Source organism: Danio aesculapii, chromosome 2 (genome assembly GCF_903798145.1).
Source record: "Danio aesculapii chromosome 2, fDanAes4.1, whole genome shotgun sequence".
NCBI classification, from domain to species: Eukaryota; Metazoa; Chordata; class Actinopteri; order Cypriniformes; family Danionidae; genus Danio; species Danio aesculapii.
The window spans coordinates 27,030,347-27,056,443 of record NC_079436.1 but is presented as its reverse complement, the minus strand read 5'-3'; the positions used below and the strand labels follow the sequence as shown (position 1 = coordinate 27,056,443).

At 35.3% G+C, this 26,097-nt stretch overlaps 1 protein-coding gene across 1 annotated transcript in view; it reads right to left on the bottom strand.

Moving 5' to 3' along the window:
- The window catches only part of cdh7a (cadherin 7a), a 102,785-nt gene that overhangs the window by 13,171 nt on the left and 63,517 nt on the right, over positions 1-26,097 (bottom strand). The window contains 3 exon segments of the mRNA XM_056476364.1: positions 8,915-9,166; positions 9,294-9,411; positions 22,305-22,426. Of these exon segments, the coding sequence (XP_056332339.1) occupies positions 8,915-9,166; positions 9,294-9,411; positions 22,305-22,426 (492 nt within the window).

The following is a 26,097-nucleotide window of genomic DNA, read 5'->3' as shown; positions in this document are numbered from 1 at the left end:
TTTCCTTGTATTCCTGAGAATGTCTTATTAATTGCACTTCTGTTCAAATGTTTAATACTCAGCAAGGACATATTAAATTGATCAATGACAGTAAAGGCATTTATAATGGTACAAAGGATTTTTATTTCAAATGAATCGCCACTGAAATTATTAGGTTCTATTTGCATTCTGAGTGGTTTTGAATCATTGAGTTTAAAGGTTTTGAATAAAGCAAAAATTATATGGGATACATTTTTTTAATGTAAGGTCCAAAATGAATACATAATGTAAAAAATCTGTAACAGAACAATATTGAATTAACTAAATTTTGACAAAAACGTCATATAGAACCTAATAATATAGGTGACTGAATGCTCATCAAAGAATCACAGCAACTTTAAGCAGAACATCTGTGTGACACCAGGAGTAATGATGCTGAAAATTCAGCTTTGTCAACACAGAAATAGGTATCACTTTATTTTGATGGTCGCTTTAACACATTTTGTTGATATTACGTTACATTGCAACTATATGCCAAATAGTTTTCATTAGAATATTGGTTAACTGTTAAGGTAAGGGTTAGTGCACGTTGACATGTACTTGCCAAGTTTCCTACTGTATATTGTCAGAAGAATTTCTGTTGGTGGAGCAGTATTAGCAGATATTAAGCAGCCAGTTTGCTAATACTCTAATGACCAGTGTTGGGGGTAACCAGTGGTGTAGTCCTTGCTATATGCATGTATACTCAGTATGCTTACTTTTTTTCATGAGCTGTTTGGGTATTAACACTTCTGAGGATTAATAATAGCATATACCCTCAGTATACTCACTTATTTTTCTGATTAAAATTCCCCAATTTTTTGTGTATTATTTTAAATTCTTACTTAAAAATATATATATGTGTGTAAATGTATATACATTTTTCTTTGTTTACCCCAAAATGATCTGTTCCTGATCCGCCCTAAAATGAAAATCCTAAAATTGCCCCTGCACAACAGTATTTCATATTTTTCTTAATTGTGGCTACCGCTACAGGAAACGACACTATATATAGACACTATATATAAACACTAAAATGTTTTTTTTATGAGGCAAAGACTACTCTTAAATCACATAACAATTTGAAATTTAAAAGGGTAACTACTAGTATATAATAGTGACAACAGAAGACAGAGTCCTAATAGTTTGGTTTTAAAAAAGCATGCACGAATATGACAATCAAAAATAATGGTTGATTGATGTTTAAAGGAACCTATTAAATGTAAAGTAATAAGTAAAGAAAGTACGATAAAAAGCTGTCTTTTTGTATGCACAGGCCCTATTGAGTTAACTTAAATAAAAGTTAACTAAATTGTTGTAACTATCTTGATTGACTCTTTTCAGTATTAAAATGATTATATAAGCTACATGCTGTATACATACAGCCAATTGCCAAGGCTAGCTTATATATATATATATATAATATATAGCTAATGAATCAAAGAAACACTGACTTTCGTTGTTTCTTTGCCTACTTTTATTTAAAATTTGGGTCGAGTGTAATAGTACACCACCTTTTTTTTTAGGACTACACCACTGGGGGTAACGTGTTTTATTACTTAAAAAATAAGTAATATTATTAGTTACTTTTAAAAAAATGTAATACATGTTACTTTTTACCTTGCTTAATTGGCTTGTTCAAAATATATTTCAGAATAAAAATGACCTTAGTCAGGTTGAACCACACACTCAATGAGCAAGCTTTTTGCGAATGAATAGACAGTCGGCTCGCACTCATCATCATCATCATCAGGTCTCTTTTTTCACAGCAGATGAGTAAGCGTACTGTTCTAGTAACTGAATAACTCAGGATATTGGTTTATTTTGAGTCAGAGGGTGTATTCGATATCTTAGTACTTACTGAAGACGAATACCGTTTCATGACAACTTCGTTCAATATAATGATCTGGTTCGACTGGTTCACTTAGAAAATCAAGTTAAAACAAAACGATTTATTCGTGAATCGGCCATCATCACTACAGACAGTCAGAATCGCAGGACGGAGATTACATTTTTGCAATGGACTCTTGTTATTTTGAACTCATCGAAGAAAAAAAGTGGAATGTTGTTAAGTGTAGATTATGTGTAAGTAAAACTCTTGACAACTGCAAGAAACAAAACATCAAAAAAAAAACACAAACAAAATGGATGTGAAGCATTACACCCGCACCCTATCACCAGCTATGATTGACAGCACTTCATGTTCTCCATGTGAAACAATTATTTTGACTAAACTAAAAAGATGGTTATTGCTTTTATTGTTGAGGAAGTGCAGACACTCTCTAATGTTACTGTAGAAGCGACAACGTTTTATAAAATAGTACGATTGTTTCTCTTTTGGGAAACGATTTACACATTCGTTAAGGCCACGTGAAGCAATTTATTCAGTGCACAAAGCTCAAAGATTTATTTTGATTTGGGGATTACTTTATCGTCTTACTGGTTATTTTGTTATTAAACATTTTAAAGGTTTAAAATCTGTTTTTGCCTTAATAAATGATTTCATGTTAGAACTCTTAGGCTTTATTGCAATCTTTATCTCAATGGACAGTGAATTTACTTAACTAATAACGCAAAACATTCAAAACACATTACTTTACATGCTTTCCTTAATCTGTATATACAGCATATATAGTTCTGCGCTCAGAAAGTTCTCAAAGTATAATTTTATCCAACACTTTTTTTTAAAGGAAAAATGAAGGAGTAGGTTATATAGGTGGTTGTTAAATGCAGAGATTCCCTATAAAAAAGGTGAAAAAAACCTGCACGTTCTGAAAAAGATTAAACCTCAGCCAGGTAAGGAAAAGTTACGAAAAGTAACTCAAAAGTAATATATAACCCATTACTTTCCATAAAAAGAAACTTAGTGACGCAATTAGTTTTTTTTTAAAGCAGTAACTCAATATTGTAATGCACTTTATTTAAAAGTAACTTTCCCCAACACTGCTAATGACAATAAATTGGCATAGTTTCAAAGTAACTTACAGTACATATAGTCAACAAAATGTGCAAAAGGGACCATCCAAATAAAGTGATTCCCAGAAATGTATTGAATTATATTATTAATATATACTTAAGAAAAAAAAAAATTAAAAGGTTATAAGTGATTTTAAGGAGACATTATTTTAAGTTACATGTAATTATACATAATTCATCGTAATTACTATAGTAAGTGAATGGAACACGTGTAACTACATCAGATTCAGTTAAAGTGTTACCAATAAACTGATATTTTCAAGTGCAAAAATATTCTTAAATATACACATACTTGTGTACTTATACATGTTTGTTAGCATATTATCTATATTTTAAAGCAACTTAACCTAAAAAAAACGTTAATACAAAAGTATTCAACATTTATTGTACATATCAAACATTTAAACAGAAGCATAAGCATTCCTCAACCTTTTATAAAGTGTTTTTGTTGTTTTAAGCATAAACCTCTGCCCATTTAGTTAGATTTACAATCCAAACCAGGTGGAAAAGCAATTTGCCAATAGGATAAAAAAATAAACTCTTAAATCAAGTCTTAATGCCTCGTGCAATTTTGCTTCTCCGTACTTGACATTTTGTACTGAAAAATGAATTATTTTTGAAGCGATTTTATGTATGTGCTTCAAGTCATGTGTGAGAACAGCAGAGATGATCCCATTCTTAGGAAACATGAAATTGAAGCATATTGCACTCGGCTTCACTGTGGCGCATTATTTCAGATCTATCGTTTAGTACTAACGTCTCTATGGAGATGGAAATGAACTAGTTCACACTTAGATGTAATAGCACCAAGGAGGCGGAAAGAGCTTTCTTTGTTACTTATTTGTCATCTCTGCACTCAACAAAAAAAGAAAGAGCGAGTAATCAAACAATGGAAATGACTAGGGCTCAGCTCGAAATGTGTGTACACATACAAATTCCCTTCTTGTCACAATAACAAGGCTCTTCATTTAAAAAAAGGACAACATCTGTCCACAAATAGAGCTGTGTCCATGGACGGATCTCGCCAGCGCAGCCAGACACACAACCTATCAATGGCATAATCAAGAAATCAATCAGACCATCAGGCCTGCATTCACTCCCTCAGCGCAGTCTTCAGGTTAACAAATCAACACAAATACACACCAGTCAACCAATCAGACTAGCTGAATGGTGCATATTGGGTGGAGGTCACTCATCAAACAATCAGCTAATAAGCCGCAAAATAATAAGCAATCATATAGACCAGCAGCCTCCCTGGAGAGGGTAAACAAGTCAATTGTGGCCAAGCAGACCACTCGGCGCAAGCCACGTCCCAACTGTTAGAGCCGTGGTGCCAGCGTTTCGAAAGCAATGCCAGTCTGACTGTGTGCTAAATGTCAGTACGGGGGAGGTGGAAATGCAACAGAGCTCTTAAAAATGGCTTGGAAAACAATAACAGAATTTGGACAAATATCCTTTGATTGGAAGCCGCCTTTGGAAAGCACTCTACATAAAAATGGAGAGGCATTCACGGTTAAAGGCAACATGAAATCCAAACCGAGCTGATGTTCCTTTTTGATAAATGACACTTGTCGCTGTCTCATTGTTGTTTCGAATAAAAAAAGGGCAAAAAGGTCACGCTTTATTTTGATGGTGCGTTTGTTGAATTTAAGTTACATTGCATCTACATGCCAACTAATTTTCATTAGATTATAAATAGACTGTTAGGTTGGGGTAAGGGTTGGGGTTAGGGTTAGTGCAAGTTGACATGTACTTGCAAGGTTTCTTATAGTCAGTTAAATGTCTGCTGAAGGGGCAGTATCAACTGATATTAAGCAGACAGTCTACTAATACTCAAATGGACCATCAAAATTAAGCATTACCATATATAAAATACTAGCAATTAAAGGGATAGTTCAACCAAAAAGACAAATTAACATTGACTTCCATAGTAGAAAAAACAAATACCACGGAAGTCAATGGTTACAGGTTTTCAGCTTTTCTCAAACTATTTTCTTTAATCAAGATTTACATATTAGGACAAATTACAAACTGTAACAACTAGGGATGCTCCGATCAGGATTTCTGCAGCCGATACCGAGTACCAATTCCTTGTCATAGTGCTCATTCAATACTGAGTACTGATTCTGATGCTTCAAGCTTTATAATGCATTAAGCACATTTTCCTTCTAAGTATGAGTCTTAATCTTGCCTTATCTATCCTGCCTTTCCTAAGAGAATAAATCAAGGATGCTGCATATAAAACCTTAAACACATCTCTTATAACCATTTAGGTGTGAACATGTCATGGTCAGAAGCAGCTTTACTTGCTTTTGTTATATGTAAAAAGACCTAAATACATGCAGGACCATTCAAATATTTTGCTTGTCTCCAACTATTGGCAGCAAACGTCTCAATGAGAGAGAGGAAGGGATTTGCACTCTCGATATCTTTACTACTCTATTCATTTAAACTAAAAAATGTAATGCTTAGACCTCTCGCGATCTGTTATCTTGCTCATTCGCTAGCATTTCCATGAATTCCAGATCTTTTAACACATTTTTTGGGGATCCTAGAGCCGCTATGAATATGCAAAAGACTTGCGGAGCTTCCCGGAGAGGTCATGAGGTTGGATGAGACACTAGAGAGGGGTGATTGCTCCACTCGCGTCATAGCAGCTCAAAAAACTGGAAGTACAATGGCTGCACTTGCAACAAAGAGACCATCTTCCTCTGCTTGTAAACTCATAAACAAACACTTGTGATTGGTCTATGAGATCGGCCAGATTGGCAAGTACCGATTAAGTTGTTAAATGTGATTATCGGCCGATACCGATATTCGTCCGATCAATCAAAGCATCCCTAATAGTAACAATAGTATCATTAACATTTTTATATAAATATTTTATATTTTATTATCTTTTATAACTCAATTAGTTACTGTTACTGTATAGATGTTAAATATAAAAAAAAAAATTCATCATATAAACTTTTTGTAACAGAGTGAATTTAGTTATCGTCACTTTTAAATTATTTCAAGAGTTCACACTTAGATATTGCTTGATACTATTAGCAGATTTGGCATGTTGTACTGGGAGAAAACCCTGAGTTCGGAGATAATTAAGCCCAGGGCTCCTGCCTGGTCAATAAGCATGTAAGGAGGTCTGAGATCAAGTACACTGAAAAAAATTATTCAAAGATGATTTCTTGGATTTACTCATTTTTTTTTACGTTAAGTGGTTGTAAACAATTTATTTGGGCTGAATTTAAACAAACAAAATAAGTTGAACACTGCTCAATTTAATTTGTTTGTTTAAATTCAACACAAATAAATAGTTTGCAACAGTTTTGCATGCAACACTTTTTTCAGTGTAGTTCTCGAAAGCCCCCCTGATAAAGGAGGAAAAAGGGGAGATGGTGTGGATGGGGGATTCTTCAAAAACGAAGATAAGGGAAGTAAGGTGAAATGGGCTAGTTATTGTAGGTTTGGATTAATCCGATTGGTTTATCGATGTTTGCAGATGAGAGACGAGTCATATCATGTTCTTCTCTCGAAATTAGTTTATAAATCTTGACTTAATGTAATCTTGTTAAAAAGTCAACACGTGTTTCATTTCTTGCTTTCACTCTCTGACCCCATATGTTTGACAATAGTGTATTTGTAACATTAAATTGTCACCATTTTTATCAAAATGTCCGTTTCTCCGCATCGAAAGCAATTTTCTTCTCTTAAGTGAGACCAAATCCTGATCACATCAAGTCTCACCCTGCCTCCTTTCACATAAAAGTAATTTTGTGCGATGATCTGACCAGACACCGGTTCAACAAATAGTCTGTGTTTTCATTAGAAATGTTCAGCAGGCAAACAACAAAAAGCAGCAGTGTGTAAAATTCACTGGTTGGAAATTAACAAGGGCTTGTGGCAAAGAAAAAAAAAAACTATTAAACAAACTATTATGGCTATCACAATTAAAATGAAATGAGGAAATTAATAAAGTATGTCCGTTTTCAGCATTACATTAGGAGCTGCACAGATTGCATCAGATAGCCTTTCTACACTTTGTAATGACCAATCAAATACAAGTCTGTTGAGCTTTTGATCACAGTCGCCAATCAGAGGTGTTTTAGATTAGTCACCGTTGGAAGCACTGAGTTTGTATAAAACACAAATGAGTTTTGTTGAGCGTTCACTACCGTAAGAAATATATTTTCCAGCTTCACATGGATTATAATTGAAGCTTTTGCAAAACTTACTTACTCTAATGAAATGGATTATGAACTATGAGATGGTATTTTAATATTCTTTTAATATTTTATGAAACAACATTGGTCATTCAATATTCTATTAATCACAGAGAACACTCTATTCTCTCCACATTATCTTTTCCAGATACTTTCTTACCAACACTCCATGCTTCTGGGAAAAACAAAAAAACAAAAACATTTTGTAATTCTTTGTGTGCTTCATGCAGATGAGTGGGTTTGTCAAACCACATGTACATGACACATTCTTTTTCCTCTCCATAGGTACCAGAATGTAGTGAGCTAAGCTATTAGCTACTCTACTTAAAATGTAGCTTAACTACACTAAAAGCTACCCTCTGGGAAATGCAGCAAGCTATGCTAAAAGCTACTTGGCAAATATAGCATAGCTCATATAAGCTATTTTTGCAATTTTCATTTTTAAAATCGAAACAAACATAAATCCAGTTCTGTCTCAGTGATCAATGAAACTGCCAATGAAACATTTGAGGCATAGTTATTCAGTTCAACTATTTACTGCAAATAATATAATGTACTAAACACAAAGAAATGATAGTATATAACAGCAAAAAACAAACAATCCAATAAAACCAGGTGTTACACATTTAAAATACTATAGTAATTTATATTACAGGGGAAATATTTAGGAATAAGCATTATATTATATATATTTACCACTCTTTATTAATGAATTACACTTGTGGACTTTAACAAAAAAGTAACCTACTTAGAATTATTGTAGCATTAATATACTTCTTTCTCTGATTTGAAGTGCTTTGTTTATCCTCATATCTAAGCCGTTTTGGATAAATGCGTCTGGTAAATGAATTAATGTAAACAAAATTTAAATACTTGACAAAATGTGTTGCTTCAAAAATAAAAACATTTAAACATAAAAGACAACTCAGATACAATTAATTAAAAAGAATTAAAAAGCTAATTATATGACATACCTTTTGATATTATTATTATTATTATTAATAATAATAATAATAATAATAATAATAATATCAATAATAACAACAATAATAATAATAATAATAATAATAATAATAATAATAATAATAATAATAATAATAATAATAAAATAATAACAACAATAATAATAATAATAATAATTATTATTATTATTATTAATAAAAAAATAATAATAATAAATAATAATAATAATAATAATAATAATAATAATAATAAAAATAATAATAATAATAATAATAATAATAATAATAATAATAAAATAATAATAATAATAATAATAATAATAATAATAATAATAATAATAACAACATTAATAATAATAATAATAATAATACTTATTGTTATTATTATTATTATTATTAATAATAATAATAATAATAATAATAATAATAATAATAATAATATTAATAATAATAACAATAATAATAATAATAATAATAATAATGCTAATAATAATAATAATAATAATAATAATAATAATAATAATAATAATTATTATTATTATTATTATTATTATTATTATTATTATTATTATTATTATTATTATTAATAATAATAATAATAATAATAATAATAAAAATGATATTAAAATTCCCCCCAAATCAATTCCAGGGCCTATTATAGGAAAATAGGAAAATTATATTCCTATACCGACATTTTTGTGTGTGTTCTTAAGAAGTTTAAATGTTTGTTTTTCCTACCAAGCAGGGTGATGATGCAGGCAAGGATGGCGATGAGTGCTCCGGTGCTGAGTCCTGCTGACAGCATGAAGGCCTCTGTGCCACACGACTGGGGCGTCCCATCAGGGTCGCAGTCACACACTCTAATAGACAGCGTGTTAGTGCTGCTGAGGGCAGGAGTCCCGCTGTCCACTATCAACACCGGCAGTCGATACATAGACTGATCCCTCCTCTGAAAACCACTCCGCTTCGTCAGAACAGAAGCAGTATTGTCTGCAGACAGAAAGATGACGATCATGTAAAAAAAGAGAAGGCAAATTACTATGAATAGCTTATTCATGAACAAGAACAGGAGCTGGGTTTCAAGGATACTATAAACTGTCTCAATGAAATTGCATACCTTTATTGTCTCGGAGAGTGAAGTTCATGTTCCCAGCTGTCTCTGCAGTGAGGGAGAAGAAGAAACGATGCCCGCTGGGTGGTTCATCTTTATCCACGGCACTTATGGTTTCAATGACCTAAGACAGCGTCCAAGAGGGAGTAAAGAACAGCAAGATGAATACTGCTGTTACTGCCTTACTACAGACAAAATAATCCAAAGCTTTCTGGCTGAAAACACTCCCCAAGTCACACCTTTACAATGAACATTTTAGATTATATACAGTATTTAAATCTGAATGTTTCATGAATGGGATTAATTACATACTTGACAATTACGTACATTGATTAACGAGCGATTAATGAGTCTCCATTAATAGACAATTAAAGACATGACACTATAGTGGCATGTTGAAGCAGTAAATAAGCCAATGAGCTATGAGTAATAAAGACAATTTAAAGATTATTACTGTTTGATTGAACATACGCTGCACGATAGTATACAAGCTCCTTTAAATAGCTGTTTCTATACTTTTCTATACCTGACTTTTACAGTTTTGTTGGTGTGAATTAATTTATTCAATCTGAATCACTCTTGAGACATGGCTTTCAGAGTTTTGTAATGTATAAGACTTGAAAAAGATTAGAGATGAGATTGCAGACAAACCAAAGAAATTTTCAACAATTTGGAAGCCCTTTTTTGAATGTATTGAGAATGACCAATGATGAGCGGTGTGGAAGATTTCATTAAGCATAGCAATGTGTACAAATGTGTTTGGGTATGCATAGGTATTCAAGTCATGCACCCTTCATTCAAAAATCTCTCACTTGTAATATGTGAGCATATTTACTGTGCAAAACTTGTCAGTGAATTATGAGGGCGAAAAATAAAATAGATAAATAAAATAATCATTTATTAATCGTAATCGAGGTAAAATGTTCAGTTAGTCGAGATTTTGATTTTAGGACAAATCGCCCAGCCCTAGTAATAATACTGAACCACTTTGATGATGGAAGGTTGCAAAGGGATTATAGAATGACCATAACATTTGCAATGTGATCAGAAAAATAACAGACTTTGTAAAATTGTATCTAAATTATGAATGTGTAATGTGGTTGGTCCACTGGTTTGTCCATTCCATTACACACATTTTTGTTATCAAATGATGTTAAACAGAAATCATGTGACTTTTGTGATGTGCATGCTGGAAATTAGTTAGTAAATGTGTTTCAATTGTAGTTTATGCACATTTATTTTTTTAATGGATAAAAGGTTTATCCTACTCAGTTTTAATTAGCATTTTTAAAATATATGTGCATCTTGGCATTTCCATAAAGTATGTATTATTCAATATTCCAAAATGTGCATAAGTGTGGTTTATTTATAAACTAATTTCGAGAGGATCACGTGCTTATGATCAACACGGCTGGCTCCTCATTAGCGCCGTAATCTGACCCATTAGATGATTACGGTAGCATTATAAATAACCAGAGTTTTTCACTCCAGTTATCTTCGTCTTGAAGCTTCGCCCTTTCCACCCCTACTTCCTCCCCCTTTTTCCGATAGGGCGACACGGTGGCCCAGTGGCTAGCACTGTTGCCTCACAGCAAGAACACTGCTGGTCCAACCTCCTATCGGGCTGGTTGGTGTTTCTGTGCGGAGTTTACATGTTCTCCCCGTGTTCGCGTGGGTTTCCTCGGGGTCCCCCGGTTTCCTCCCACCGTCCAAAAACATAAACCATAGCCAAACGACTAAACCAAATTAGCACCGAAAACAACACTAGTTTATACTTCTCACGTGGCGACAAGCAGGGGAGTCCTCGAGACCTACCTGAGCTCGAACTCCGCACTCGCCCTTCTAACGGGAGGGAGCCCCGGGCTCGAGGATATTACGAGCTCAGGGCTCTCTCCCAGGACAGCATGCCAAATATGCTTTATTGATTATCAGCTAAGTGTGAACTCTTGAAAATAGGTGGATGGAAACATAATTATTGAGTTCCATAGTAAGCAAAACTACTAAATAAAGACGGAAAAAACTACTGCTATTGAAGTTAAAAGTTAACATTCTTCAATATATCTTCTATTGTGTTCAACAGACAAAAGAAACTCAATGGTAAACTCAACTGTATCCCTTTACTTTTTCAACTTTCTACCATCAGCTGAATTCAAGGTTGTGAACTTGGATGAAGAAGAAAAAAAAACACAATCCCCAAGTTTAAATCGTGCTGAAAACAACATCAGGAGGATAGACCAAGCCAGTAAGCTATCTGTGAGAGATGATGCTCATACGGTATCCAGGGATTTAGCAAGTAGAGGGCCATCCCTGTCTAAATCTGCACAGAAACCCCCCAAAGCTGGGCAAAGTGCTGCGTTTTAGAGATGAATATCAGGGTGACCCATCAGGTGGTACGCTAAGAAGATTCTCCTGACACACTGTTGTGGCCTAATCTGCGGGCTTTGGCTGGGTTAAATACTGTGTGCACAGCTCTTCCCATGTGTCAGGCTGCAGTCAGCACAAACTCAATCTGCTTGAAAAATCTCCTAAAACCACACGCACAGGCCGAATGCAGTGGCTAACACACTCTTCTGTATCTTTTCTCCTTTCGTCCGAGGAATATGACCTTGTGCTTTTCAGCGCTTTAATTCCCCACTCATTTATTTTTATTTAACGCCGTCCCCCATTTACGCTAAGTGAGTATTTGGCAATGGGAGCTCTGACGGATTTATCATTTATCTGTAAATATTTTTGAAACCGTAAAACGTTGCGCCATTAAAAACCTGCATAAAAGACATAAGCAGGGCAGGATGTTTCCTCTGCGCGGAGCGTTGATTACAGTAAACTGTGGCAAAATTAATTACAGATAGTCCATTAAGGCAAATGCAAAGTGTATTGATAAAGTCATTGAGGCAACGGGTTCATTTAAAATGAATAAGAATGTCTTGCCAAGACAAAGCAGCTTAAACAAAAACCTGATTTTGCATTTACTGACCGAGGAGATATGGAAAAATCTATGATTGAAAAAAAAAAACACAAAGTTTTTAACCAAGAAGTGCATTATATGAAAAATATGGGTGATTTAAGCCCTTTCTGCGCTACATGTAAAATGTCTGGAGGGCATTTCTCAGGTCCCTCCTGACTTTACAAAGGAGAAAATCTTCACCGTAGTGAGACCGCCCATGGAGAGTTAGCTTTAAAACAGCAGTCTGTCAGCCTGCCACTGCTGACCATGTCTCTGAGGCATAAAGAAACAAGACATACTACAGACAACCTTAAAGAGATTTTTTTTAAATATTCCCCTGGGAAAACACTCACGCTCCTCATGATCTAATCTGCTAAATCACCTGTAACAAATCATCTGGCTCATTTAGAGACCGCTGCCTCAATTCATATTAAGCTTCTATTAAATTCAAAAAGTCATATTGGGAACAAAAGAGAAACCAAGGGCACGGGGAAAAAAAGAGCTTTGCATTGGGAAACGAAGGTGAAGACATACGTTTGGTGCATGTGACCCCATTACAGGCACTTGTTGGATGGGGATCTGGGGACCTTTTTCAGCAAGCCATCTGTTTTAGAGTCGGATTCAATGATGGGGAATGTTCCCTCTCAAATCAAGTACATAGGGGAAGGGTGATTATAATCGACTAGTCATCCAGAAACTGACTTTTATCAAGATTTGAATTCATTTTCTTAAAGTTTTACGTTTTTCGAGGGCGTGCTTTCACTAATAAAAATGTGTGAATTCATGAGATGTTAACATTTTTAAAGTGTATAAATAATAAAGGCCGTCATAGTGGCACAGTGGGTTGCATGATCGCCTCAGCAAGAAGGACGCTGGCTTGAGCCCGAGCTGGGTCAGTCGGCATTTCTGTGTGGAGTTTGCATGTTCTCCTAGTGTTCGAGTGGGTTTTCTCCGGGTGCTCCGGTTTCCCCCACAAGTCCAAAGACATACTTAATAGGTGAACTGAATAAGCTAAATTGGCCGTAGTGTAAAAACATATGCTGGATAAGTTGGTTGTTCATTCTGCTGTGGCGACCCCTGATTAATAAAGGGACTAAGCCGAAAATGAATGAATGAATGAATGAATGAATAATACAATTAAAGGGTTAATTCACCCAAAAGTTAAAATAATTTTGTTAATTACTCTAATGTGTTTCTAATCCTCTGAGACCTTCATTCATTTTCAGAAGAAACAAGATATTTTAGATGAAATCTAAAAGAGCTCTCTCATCCTCCACAGACAGCATTGGTCACAAGACATTCAAAGTCAAGAAGAGGCACCAAAAATATTGTCAAAATGTTCCATGTCACCTCAGTTAATCGACTATAATCATATGAAGCTCCAAGAACACATTTGTGCGGCAATTAAAAAAACATATCTTCTATCGGATCTGAGTGTATGTTCACAATGCTTGTGTGTTAGGGGCCGATCACACCAAACAAACTTTTCCGTTTTAAAAACGCGAGGCACACCACACTGCCTTTTTGGTTGACTATACAATGACTGAATCAGTTGGGAATTGTGCAGGACTGTTGATATAATTATATAATTAATATTGGTATAATTTTTATGTTTAATAATAAGCAAAAAGTAACCACAACAGCAACCACAAGTCTGTCCTCCATCTTAAACAGTCTCTGAAGTCGTTTTGACAACACAAACACTTCAGTCACCTCAACAGAAACCCCGCCTCTGCTTTCATTTGATTGGAGAATAAAAAGACACGACTAACGTATTGTGTTTTTTTGCTCAGAGTTGACTTTTTTTCAACCATGAGCACACAACGTGCAATGACAAAAACGTGAGGCGTGGCAGGTAGTTAAAACACGAGGCGGACCACAGCATTGCGCAAAACACTTGCGGGCGTTAGTAAGTCATTCAAAAAAGACACCTCTCAACGCAAAAAGCACGGTCGGTGTGATCGTGTATTTAGCTTTGTATGATTATAGCTGAACCACTGATGTGAGACTGAATGTTTTGACAATGTTTTTAGTTCCAATGAATGTCTCTGGACCATTGCTGTCTATGGAAGATGAGGGAGCTCTCCAAGCCCAATCAGACACACCTGGGCTAGCTAATCAAGCTCTTATCAGGCCTTCTAGAAATATCCTTGCAGGGGTGTTGAACCAAGTTGGAGGTAAAATCTGCAGGACACTGGCCCTCCAGGACCGAGTTTGGACAGCAGGGGTGAATAAATAGATGAATAGATGAATTGAATAAACTAAATTGGCCGTAGTGTATGTGTGTGAAAGTGTCTGTATGGTTGTTTCCCAGTGTTAGGTTGCGGCTGGAAGGGCATCCGCTGCGTAAAACAAATGCTGGATGAGTTGGCGGTTCATTCCGCTGTGGTGACGCCTGATTAATAAAGGGACCAAGCCAAAAAGAAAATGAATAAATGAATGAACTAACCCTTTAAGTAAGGAATAATGCACATCCAGCCAGTTATAAGAACCATGATGCAAAGCTTAGATGGTAATTGCAAGCAACCAGTAACTAATTACACAGCATTTCACAGAGTTTCCTTCTTTTAAAATAGGTTGTTTATGTAAGCAGCTTATTGTGACCTATAGTTGCATTTTAAATGAAGTGTCTTCTAGCTGGCATAAAATTAATAACAGTGTTGTGTTGCACGTGTCATCACAAAGTTACATATGACCTGGTTTACCAAACAAAATACAGATTTGTTTAAGTGCCATAGATAGCACCCACTAAATTTTCAATATTTACAATTACACATTTTTCATTTACACATTTGGAGCATGATTTACAGTCTATTTGTGACTTAAATAAGCCTATCATAAATAATCCGACCTTCTTGTTTTAAAAAGAAAAGCTGGCTTGCGTTATTTTCAGTGTCTTGCAGTGAGCGCTGCATTTTTATGACACTGTCCCAAGTTAAAAATAGCAGAACTACTAAAAATGCATCTTGAGACCCCTACATTCTGGCTCATTACGTTGCACTGCTTGATTTTTAAGAGGTTTATGTCTGATCAGGATGAGGCAAACACAAAACCAAGCTGATCGCACAGGGCTTCAGACCATTTGTAAACTAGTCATGCAATCCTTGTTTTGGAATGATGTAATTTTTTTACAACAGCTACAACAGCTGAGAATGTATGAAAAAAGTGTAAGAATTTAATTTGCACTCAAAACCTGTTTTCATTTGCTCTTGAAACCTGGCAACAGGTTTACCGTACAACTATATGCAACAATTCATTCTCCCCCCAGGCGGTTCTGAGGAGTTCATTCAAATTCAAGAGCTCCATACAGTCTGTTTCAAAGGGACTGATTTCTTGATGGAGCAGGTGTGAAGCTCTAAATACACAAATGTGGAGATGAGTGTATGAAAACAACAAAGTGGATATACACTCGCAGATAACAATGGAACAACGGGCTTAAAAAAAGCCCATTTCGCCTCAGACGCAAGCAGACAAACAGCATTTGCGCCTATTTTGCAAGGCACTGAAGTGACAAAGAACGTAAAAGTGCCATCACTGTTTGTTGATGATGTGCCTCGCAGCAAACCTTCTGTCTGATCAAAATTCCTCACCTAACAGCTCCAAACGCCTCATTCGCAGGCTTTGACTTTCAGATTTGGTCTCCAAAAGCACTTCAGGATGTCTGAGAGCGTCTGTTCTGCAGGTACATCGGTTTAAGGGCCGTGATAAGGAGAGAGCCATCGTGCTAAGAATCACAGGAGAGATCCGTGCTATCGAGACAGCGTTTGACTATCACTGTTGCATCGCTCAAGTGCTCCCACGGCTGAAGATGTGGAAGAGAAGGCGATTCACAAGGGGAACTAAATCATTACAAAAACATACAGGCGCTTTCATCTTTATTCAGAGAAAGAGAGGCCGTTCTACTGTTCCTCGGAGAGGCTGAGAAGTAATTTAGCCTCTAATATGAGAGAGAGCTCTGAAAGTTAGAAGTGATGGAAGTCTGGGGTGTCCAAAACACATAGAGAGTGATCTAGGGGGACTTTGATAATGCGTTTCAAGGCTGAGATAGCATTTGCGAAAAGAGCCCACCAGCACCTTTTTTCGTACTTAGGCAAAACAAACACGGTTTCCTGTGACTCTGGGACACAAGCAGGCCAGGACTAATTGTTATGGCCCAGACAATCATGCCACTACAGGGGATTGTATCTCATGCTCTGTAAACCCTGTAGCCTTGTTCTGCTCGCTCTTTGTTTTGAGAGCTCTTGTGGGAGGGATTATTTTTTTTCTTAAGAAAAGGAAAAACATCCTTCATTATTCTTTCACTGCTCCCAAAAGACCTGATCAGATCAGGTCCATTTCTGATACACTAATAAAAAACACCATTGTAATTGAATGAGTAGGAATGTCAAAACAACCCTGCCAGTGCTCGACTATTAACTCTCCTATAAACACACCATCTGTTACCAGGCGTTAGGATGTAAATGAAACATTTTCATTCTCCAAGGGTTTCTATGGAAGCTTATTTATTGTTTCTGACGATTTATAAACACATACATAATGAAAGTGTGAGAAAGTTCCAATTAAGAATTCATATTTTGAGATAAAACATAAGAAACAATCACGAATTGTGAGATAAACTCGCAATAGTAGTCATTAATTTAAAATAATCAGAAAAGTCACAGTCATAATGGTCAGACCTAGTTGAACCATGATAATCTATGTGAAGTCATGATTGACTACGTTTACATGGACATCAGTAATCAGGTTATTTGACTTAATCTGAATAAGACAATAATAGGATTAAGGTGTTTACATGAGTTGCTTTTTGAATGTTTATTTCATGATCCTGTTTTACATGTTATAGCACATAATTTGATTAACGCCATCCACATTTCCTCCAGAGTTTCATGTAATTTTGGATGTTTCATTTTTAATTTGTGGACTTTAAATACAGTTTGGCACTTTTATTTTCATTCTGGAACATTTCATGCATGCCCCTGTGACAAATGAGATATTGGATGCGAGTATGAACTGTTGGAAGAGTAGTTTTAATGGAATTTGATACCATACGGCGTATAAAAAAAGACCTTTGTATTTTGTGATGCAGGTGTCTGTAGTCCTTCATTGACCCAGTAGGTGCAGAGAATAGTGTCAAACAGCCATGTGTGTGGATTATCCTGTCACAAAATGTGGCGAAAATCCTACACGATGATAATAGTTTGAATAAGGTGTTTACATGTCCATACTGCACTTCAATAATGCGACTAAAATCGGCATACTCCACATGTATTCATTCGATTTCTGTTTAGTTTGATTATGACTATAGTTGGATTAAGAATCAAAAATCACTGTTTACATGGTAGATTCTTAATCAGAGTATTGTCTTAATCATATTAAAATCTAATTATTGGTGTCCATGTATACGTACTCACTGTGAGACAGTCAATGTATAAAGTAAAAGTACGAGAAATTAGGTCACAATTGTTAGTTGAAATACAAAATTAGTTGTGAATATGGAGTTACGATTGTAAGATAAAGTTACTTTATGAACTTATTTATTAAAAAATAACACAATTATAAAAAACAAATTCCTGTGAAATATGAAGGTGCATTTATAAAGTAATTATGATGTAATTAGGAAGTTGTAATTGTGAGAACTGTTCACATCTATGATATCTGTTCACATCTGTTCACATCTATGAAGTAGCAATTAATAAATAAATCTGCAGATATGAAGCCCCACATTATGAGATCTGAGAGCACAGTTGTGTGTGGAAATCAGAATTACACAATTTTTTTGAAATTTTTCCACGTCATATTTTTTTCTTTAATCAAAAGTGCACTGTAAAAAATTACACTCAAAAAATGATGTTTGCTGTTTGTTCAAACTACTCAATTAAAATGAAACAAAACAATTCTTGAGTTTTTTGGGGGACATCTGAATTGTTTTATTTTTAAAATCCACTTATATATATATAAGTGCACTGTAAAAAAAAAAACTAATTTTACAGAAAATATCTCTAAATTTTTTACAGTATTTTTTTGTCATTTCAAATTAAATTCAAAACTTAGTAAAACGACAAACAATCTTTCTAAATTAACAGTTTGACTGTCATTTTAGGTACTTTATCATTAAAAACAAATTACTGACGTTTTTGTTTTTTATACAAGGAAATTACTGTATTATTTATACAGTATTTTTTCTGTTATTTTAAATTATATTCAAAAGTCCGTAAAAATTACAAACAATATTTGTAAATTAACAGTTTGACTGTTATTTTATGTACTAGAAAATTAATGACAAATTACAGGAATTTTCATGTTTTATACAATATAATTGCCGTATTATTTAGTGTTTTTTCCAGTTTTTTTGAAGTACATTTAAAATTACGTAAAATTAAAGTAATAAATTGTAATTATTTGCTCTGTAAAAAAAAATTAAAAATCTTAAAAAAAAGGTCAAATGACTGGCAGCTATGGCTGCCAAACATAAACCATAAAATTACGGTAAAATTTCTTTGTTGAAATAAAGTGCAAAAAATAATAAATCTACAGATATTTTCATTAAAATGTTTACAGAAAAACACTGTTATTTTACAGACTTTTCCTAGATTATTACGATCAATTCTGTTCAATAAATAAAATAGATAAATTCCGCTCATATGCACCTGTTCCGGATTCCGCTAATTGCACACATACAGTCGGAGGATCGTTATGAACTGATTACATGGACTTTAAAAGCAGACCAGACGCACGCACCAATTGTTAAGTCTTGTTATGCTGTTACTGTGAACATTATGATGCGTTTCTTTCTTTTGCTGTGCTTTGTTTGTTAATTGTTTACGTGGTTTGCTGCTTGGACTGACCATTTGGCTGTTATTTGACCATGACTCTGGATTACCTGCATACATCTGTTTGCCCCTGTGTTGACTGTTGCTTGCCTGACCATCTCTGTGTAATAAACCTGCATTTGGATCTGCACTACTTTGTCAGCATCCCCTTCACATTAAAGTTCCATTTCATTTAAGATTTGTAACTGAATTATTCCATATAACTTAAACCTCTACATGTTTTACATAAAAACTATAGAATAAAATGCAACAACTGTAATCTTAAAGTTGTGAGAATTTTAATCAGTTGTATCTCGTTTGTTGTTTTTCCAGACGTTTTTGATCCAAAATAAAACTGTTAAATTACGACCATGAGCATGTCTTGGCATTTTATTAAAGGTGTTTAATTGTTATGTTTGAGAGATAAAATTCTTTTAAATAACATTTTTTCTCTTGAAATTTTAGTGCAGTCACTTTATTGATGGTGTTCGATCATAAAAATCTAGGAAAAGTTTGTGAAATAACAGTGTTTCTCTGTAAAACTCTTAGTGTGTAACTTTTTTGAATGGATTTGATCGTAATAATCTAGGAAAAGTCTGTAAAATAACAGTGTTTTTTTGTAAACATTTTAATGAAAATATCTGTAGATTTATTATTTTTTGCACTTTATTTCAATAAAGAAATTTTACCGTAATATTATGGTTTTTGTTTGGCAGCCGTAGCTGCCAGTCATTTGACCTTTTTTTTACGATATTTTTTTTACAGTGTGGATATATATATATATATATATATATATATATATATATATATATATATATATATATATATATATATATATATGTTAACTTAAGTCCTTCTTGTTTTCCCAACAAAATTTGATTGTGTCCAAGCCAGCATTTTTTACAGTGTATATGATCAATTAGTCCTGACAGCCTATGTTTTTAGATCAAGTTAATCATCTTCTAACTTAATTTTATTAAAGTTATACAAGCTTTTAATTCAGTTTAACATAATATAAGTTCAATGGAGTCATATGGTTTAATTTTATTCAGCTTAAAAAATTAAGGCAACCAGGATTTTTTACAATGTGGGAACAGACTTAGTTTTAGCTAATGCTAGCCAAAATTAATGACAAATAAACTGTAATTAAGCATTCGTAATGGGATAGTTTACCCTCCAAAATTACCTCATCTTTTATTCCCCCTCATGTGGTTTTTAGCCTTTAAGTACTTTATCATTCTCATAATTCTATATTCCATATTTTCATATTGCTTAATTTCATATTTAATTTTTTATTTTCATATTCATTTATGGACATCAATGGGTTCCAGCTACTAACATTTTTCAAAATATCTTCTTTTGTGTTCAACAGAAGAAGGAAACTCAAATAGGTTTTGAATTGAAGGGTGAGTAAATGATAAGGGAATTTTCATTTTTTGATAAACTATCCCTTTATCTGTAATATTCTAGATAAATAACAACATAAAAATGCCATCCCATGTAGGTTTTAAGGAGGTACAGTGGTAATGCAGCGGAGCGGATTCTCCCAGAAGGAAATGCACCTCTAGTTAAGTAGAATCCGTCATGTTTTCACCACAGTGTTGGTCCTCTGACATTACCCAGCGCTTTCTAAATCAATGGTGCATCATGTCACAAATTTTCTGGCTTTTATCATTCCCATTAGGACAGAACAAAGTCTTCCTCCGTGCACTCCTAGTGAGTGTTTAGTATGTGGCATCCGTAATGCCCTTTATACCACATTCATCTTAGTAATGACGTTCTGACAAACACTGGAATATGAATGTGACAGAGAATGTGTTTGAATCAGGGCATGTTGCTGACTCGAAAATGAGGAATGCGTTGCTTTGCTTGTGTTTGTGCTCTGCAATTGCCTGCTGCAGGACCTCGCATTTGGCTACTTGACACAATGCCACGCTCCCCAACAAACCAATTTCATGCCACAGTCACCTCTGTCTCATTTGCATCGCTGTAAAGCTTTTTCTGCATGAGCGCACAATGTTTTGATCCCCTGATTAGAGTGATCTGCAGCAGAAAGCCACCAGAATCCCATGTTATCATTTTGTCCATCTGCGGCTCTCTCTGCTCTTTACTGGCTATGGATCAGTACTGATCATTTCTGGATGGGGCTCTGATTATGGATATCAAAATACTGCGTACACATATAAATTAAAGGAAGATAAAAGATGATGCATTATATCCTTGGTTTAAAGAAGCTTAAATGTGCAGATGACCCAAAAATTAAAACTGGCTGGTTATTTCCCTTTATCTCATTCATTTTTTTTTCCTTCAATAGAACATTAAAAAATATTTTCAGCTGAACATGTTATTTGTAAAATTAAAGTCAATGGCTACTGACACTTTACTAGTCAAGAAACATATTATGCAAAACAAAAGTAATCTAATAGCTCCTGACAATACACTGAGCTCTTATGAGGTCTCAAGGCCAATGACTTGCATGTTATTAATCACAAATCTGCAAAAATAAAGAAAAAATAAAGTGTCACAATCATCAGCGATCTAATCCTGACAGATCGCTGGTAACCATCCAGATCGCTAACAGACTACAAATCCACCATTACATGGACTACAAGTTCCAGTCATGCACCACTCCCATGCACCTGTTCCAGATTTCCAGTTCGCTGATTGCACACACTCACAGTCAGAGGATCATTATGGACTGATTACATGAAGGACTATATACACAGCACACACACACTTCATTGCTGAGTCTTGTCGTGTAACTACCACAAAGTATTTCTCCTTGCTGTGTTTGCCGCGTTTATTGATTTTGATGTTAGCCGCCTGAACTGACCTCTTTGCCTGTTTTTGACTTCTCTTTTGCCTCGCCCGCATAATACTTTTTGCTCCTGTGATCAACTCTTGCCTCCCTGACCATTCCTTGTATAATAAAGATCATGCTATTGCATCACCTCCGTTGTCACATCTGTATTGTTACACAAAGTAATGTTCAATTTAAAAAAATTATAAAATCTTAGGTACATTAAAACCAATTTTTTTTTATTTTGGCTGAATTACTCCCTTAACCTACACAACAGTACAAACAGTACCTAATATCAATGCAGTACATAATGAATCTATTTCTCTTTAATTTGTTTCAAAATTGGTGCACAGAAAATTTATACAGAGAAGTTAATGATATCTTTTTGTTTACTGCACTAGTATAAAAACACATTTTTTATAAAAGCATTTCTTTAAATAAAATTAAAAGCCACAATACAGTACCTGTCCTGGTCCAACATTTTCACACAGGAACGTCTCGTATTCTATGGCAAAGACTGGTGCGTTGTCATTAATGTCCATGACTGTAATCAGAGCCACTCCTTTCCCCACCTGTGATGGATCCACTAAAATCACAAAGAGAGAAAAAGATAATGAATGCATGAAGGCTAATACATGAAAAAAAAACATGAGGACACAAACACATTTGTTTCAATATGTTTCATTTATTTTAATGCGTTGCATTATTTAATAGGTTACATTTATTTAAATATGTTCCATGTCATCTTCCTGGCCGCAGTCACCGTTGGTTTGCTCACTGGAGGCATTAAATCATCATTTTCTCTAATTCTGCATTGAAATGATTTATATTATGAAAAGACATGCTGTTAAAAGTGTTGCTGTGAATTGGATGAAAATAAAATTAAAAATAAAACCTTGAAAAATATGTTTAAAATACCATATTATGCTTTTTACAATTTTAATTAGAATTTAAACATTATTTTTAATGTTATACTGTATATTGCTTTTTACAATTACAATTTCCTGTTTCTGCTGCAGTGTTTCAAAGTCCACTCCAAAGAGAATTATTGTCTATATTATTATTATTATTGGGCGGCGAGTGGGTAGCGCTGTCGCCTCACAGCAAGAAGGTCACTGGTTCGAGCCTGGGCTGGGTCAGTTGGCGTTTCTGTGTGGAGTTTGCATGTTCTCGCCATGTTCACGTAGGTTTCCTCCGGGTGCTCCAGTTTCCCCCCACAAGTCCAAAGACATGCGCTATAGGTGAATTGGGTAAGCTAAAAATTGTCAGTAGTGTATGTGTGTGAATAACAGTGTATCAATGTTTCCCAGTAATGGGTTGCAGCTGGAAGGGCATCCGCTCGATTAATAAAGGGACTAAGCCAAAAAGAAAATGAATGAATGAATAATTATTATAATTTTCTTTAACAAACTGAGTTATGACCCAATAGTTATTGGGTTATAAATGTAATTTAAAAAAATGTCAGTAAAAAAATGACTCAGTAGTTTGGTTTGTCCATAATTTACCCAAATAAGCACTGTTTCTGAATTCCATCCATACCCTCAATTATAGTCCGTATAGTTTTTGTTTGGGATTGTGCACGCCCAGAGCTTGTTAAGTTGCTGCACTGTGTTAGCAGTACTGTATGTAGTCAAAATATTCAAGAGATGCACAGATCTAATATACTGATAGACATACGATTTATTCCAAAACTGTTAACATTTGAATTTCATAATCAATATTGTGCACGCTTAATGAAAAAAATTGAAACATGCAGATGTTTGTTTAATACTGCTGAAGTAAAGCCTCATTCACACTATGAGTGACTCCCAGTGGCAATCGACAAGTGACCATTTATTTTAACGGAGAGTGAGCGACTTCAACAGCAACCGTTGGTGACCAGGTGGGTGTGTCGAGCGATGCGACAAAGTTGAGAATCCTTCAATTTTATGCAAATGAAGAGCAACTTTTCTGAGTGACAGCTAATAGGAGCGCCAGTAGAGCTCACGTGATCCTTTCTCAGCTCACTCAGAGGCCGGTTGTAGTCTCTGTGCTGTAGACCTACACAGACCCGCGTTCGCAGCAGGTCGCCACCCAGAGCGACAGGCAGTTACAAAGTCACTGCTAGTGTGAATGAGGCATAACACATTCTGCAAGCTTCAAGGCTCCACCCTTTCCAAAAAAAGGGTAGGAAGTATTTCTGCTCCTGGGGACACCTAAGTCTTATATTAAATCTTGTAATAATGCATAATATGACACTTATAAGTACAAAAATGCCGGATGTTCTCCATGTATCACATAAAATAAAGGTAGAAAAGAGATTGTGGGAGGATGCTGAAGCAGTTGTCGCATGAGTGAGCCAAGCAGTCGTTTAACTCCTCTTTAGTTGTGATTGACAAGATTAGATGAACATGAACCTCCTGAACTTTTCTTTAGAGCCCCACTTAAAAATTCCCATTGATGTTCTTACAAGTGATTGCAAATGTACTTCTCAAAGTGTGGCTGCCTAAACTTTGCTCACTTGCTCCGTTTTATGCTGAAAAACAAGCAATTACATCAGAAGCTGGAGTTGCATTAGCAATTTGACCCTCTGTATACATAAAGAGATGAAGCCGCGGAGAAAATCTTTAGACGTGAAAGTCACCATTATTGATGTACTGTAGCAGAAAAACCTGGGAATTAGCTTCCTTTTTTGTAGTTTTGTTGCTGCTCACTGTTCCCATGCGTGCCGAGAGTCATAAAAAGGACTCCATGAAATTTACTGCTGCAATACATGCAATGGAATTTTATGTGACTTTGAATCAAATTTCAGCTGTCAAAATAAACAGCTCAAGCGCAATTATTATCCCATTTGTCAGCAATCGGATCCAAAACAGGCCTTTCTAGTGCGACATGGGTGAATTTGTGTCTTAAGCATCAATCTGTTTCATGCTTTTGGTCTACTTTAAGCAAATAAGGTGATATTTTCAGCCAGCAGGAACGATGCACTTGGCAATCAACAAATTAACAGACTGCACAAGGGCGTGGGGTTATTTTTGTTGTGTAACTATGCGATGTAGATATCTCAAATGGTGTTGGCGCTTAAGCACAAGCCAACAGCAAACACCTGTTGAGGGCACACAGCCTCTAGTCAACCAGAACAGACGCATCTGCTGGTATCCTTTGAGTGGGCCGACTGCTGTTTGCTAGTACATCGACTGCATGCTCACAATGCACTACAAAAACCAATTAAGAGCATTTCAGTGGTGCGCTAATCGACAAAATCTCGACACGTTTTTGCAAGCTGTCCTGTCATTACGGGCTTTCCATAATTTTGGCAGCGGTGATGATATCTGGGGGCACCGAGGAGGACGAAACGCGGTCATGGTCTTCAGCCAAATGAGTTGATGGAGAGCAAAAATAAATCTATTCTGCAGGTGTGAACACGCACCAGCAGTCGGCTGGAAAAATGCTGGCTCATTCGAAGTTGATTTCCATTGAAAAACGGTGTGATTTATTGTACGCACCGCACTAGTTTGACTATTTACGTGGCTAGCAGAATTCAGCCCAACTGCCTAATCTGGTTTGGGGAAAACGCATATCCCAACAAAACCGCTCTAGTAAATATATGACTCAAGCCTTCCAGTATCTTCAGCTGAAGATATATAGAGCCCATCTGCCTCCGCTGCCATACACACCTGCAGGAAACATGCTGAGTCGCAGGCTGGGACAGAGAAACACAGCTAATTCATCTATTAATTTGACTTTTTAGAGGATGAGGGATCTACCGTGAATTAAACTCAGGCAGACTGCCATCGCCGGATAACTGGCTTTACAATGCTCTGAACAATAAAACGGGTGATAAGTTACCTCAGCGTCCATGGCACGGACAGTGGCTGTTAAGCACATTGTGGTGGCGGTGGCTGTAATGTCACAACTGACGCTCCTGGGCACAGGCTCATAATTCGCCATGTTAAGTGCAGTCACAAATGTAACAGCGCTGCACTTTTTTTTTTGACCGAATAATTTCAAAGACTTTTCAAAAAGACCTTGTGGGTCCTTTCTGTTTACTAGCTAAACACTATTTTGGGGAATCATTAAAGTCATCATTATTAAAGAAATCATTAATTGTAGCCAATGAGAGATAGTAATTATTTAAATGTTATGGAGAATTATGCATAAATGGCTGATGTTACCACAAGGGAAATTAAGATATATTCATTCATTCATTCATTCATTCATTCATTCATTTTTTTCAGCGTAGTCCATTATTAATCAGGGGTCGCCACAGCGGAATGC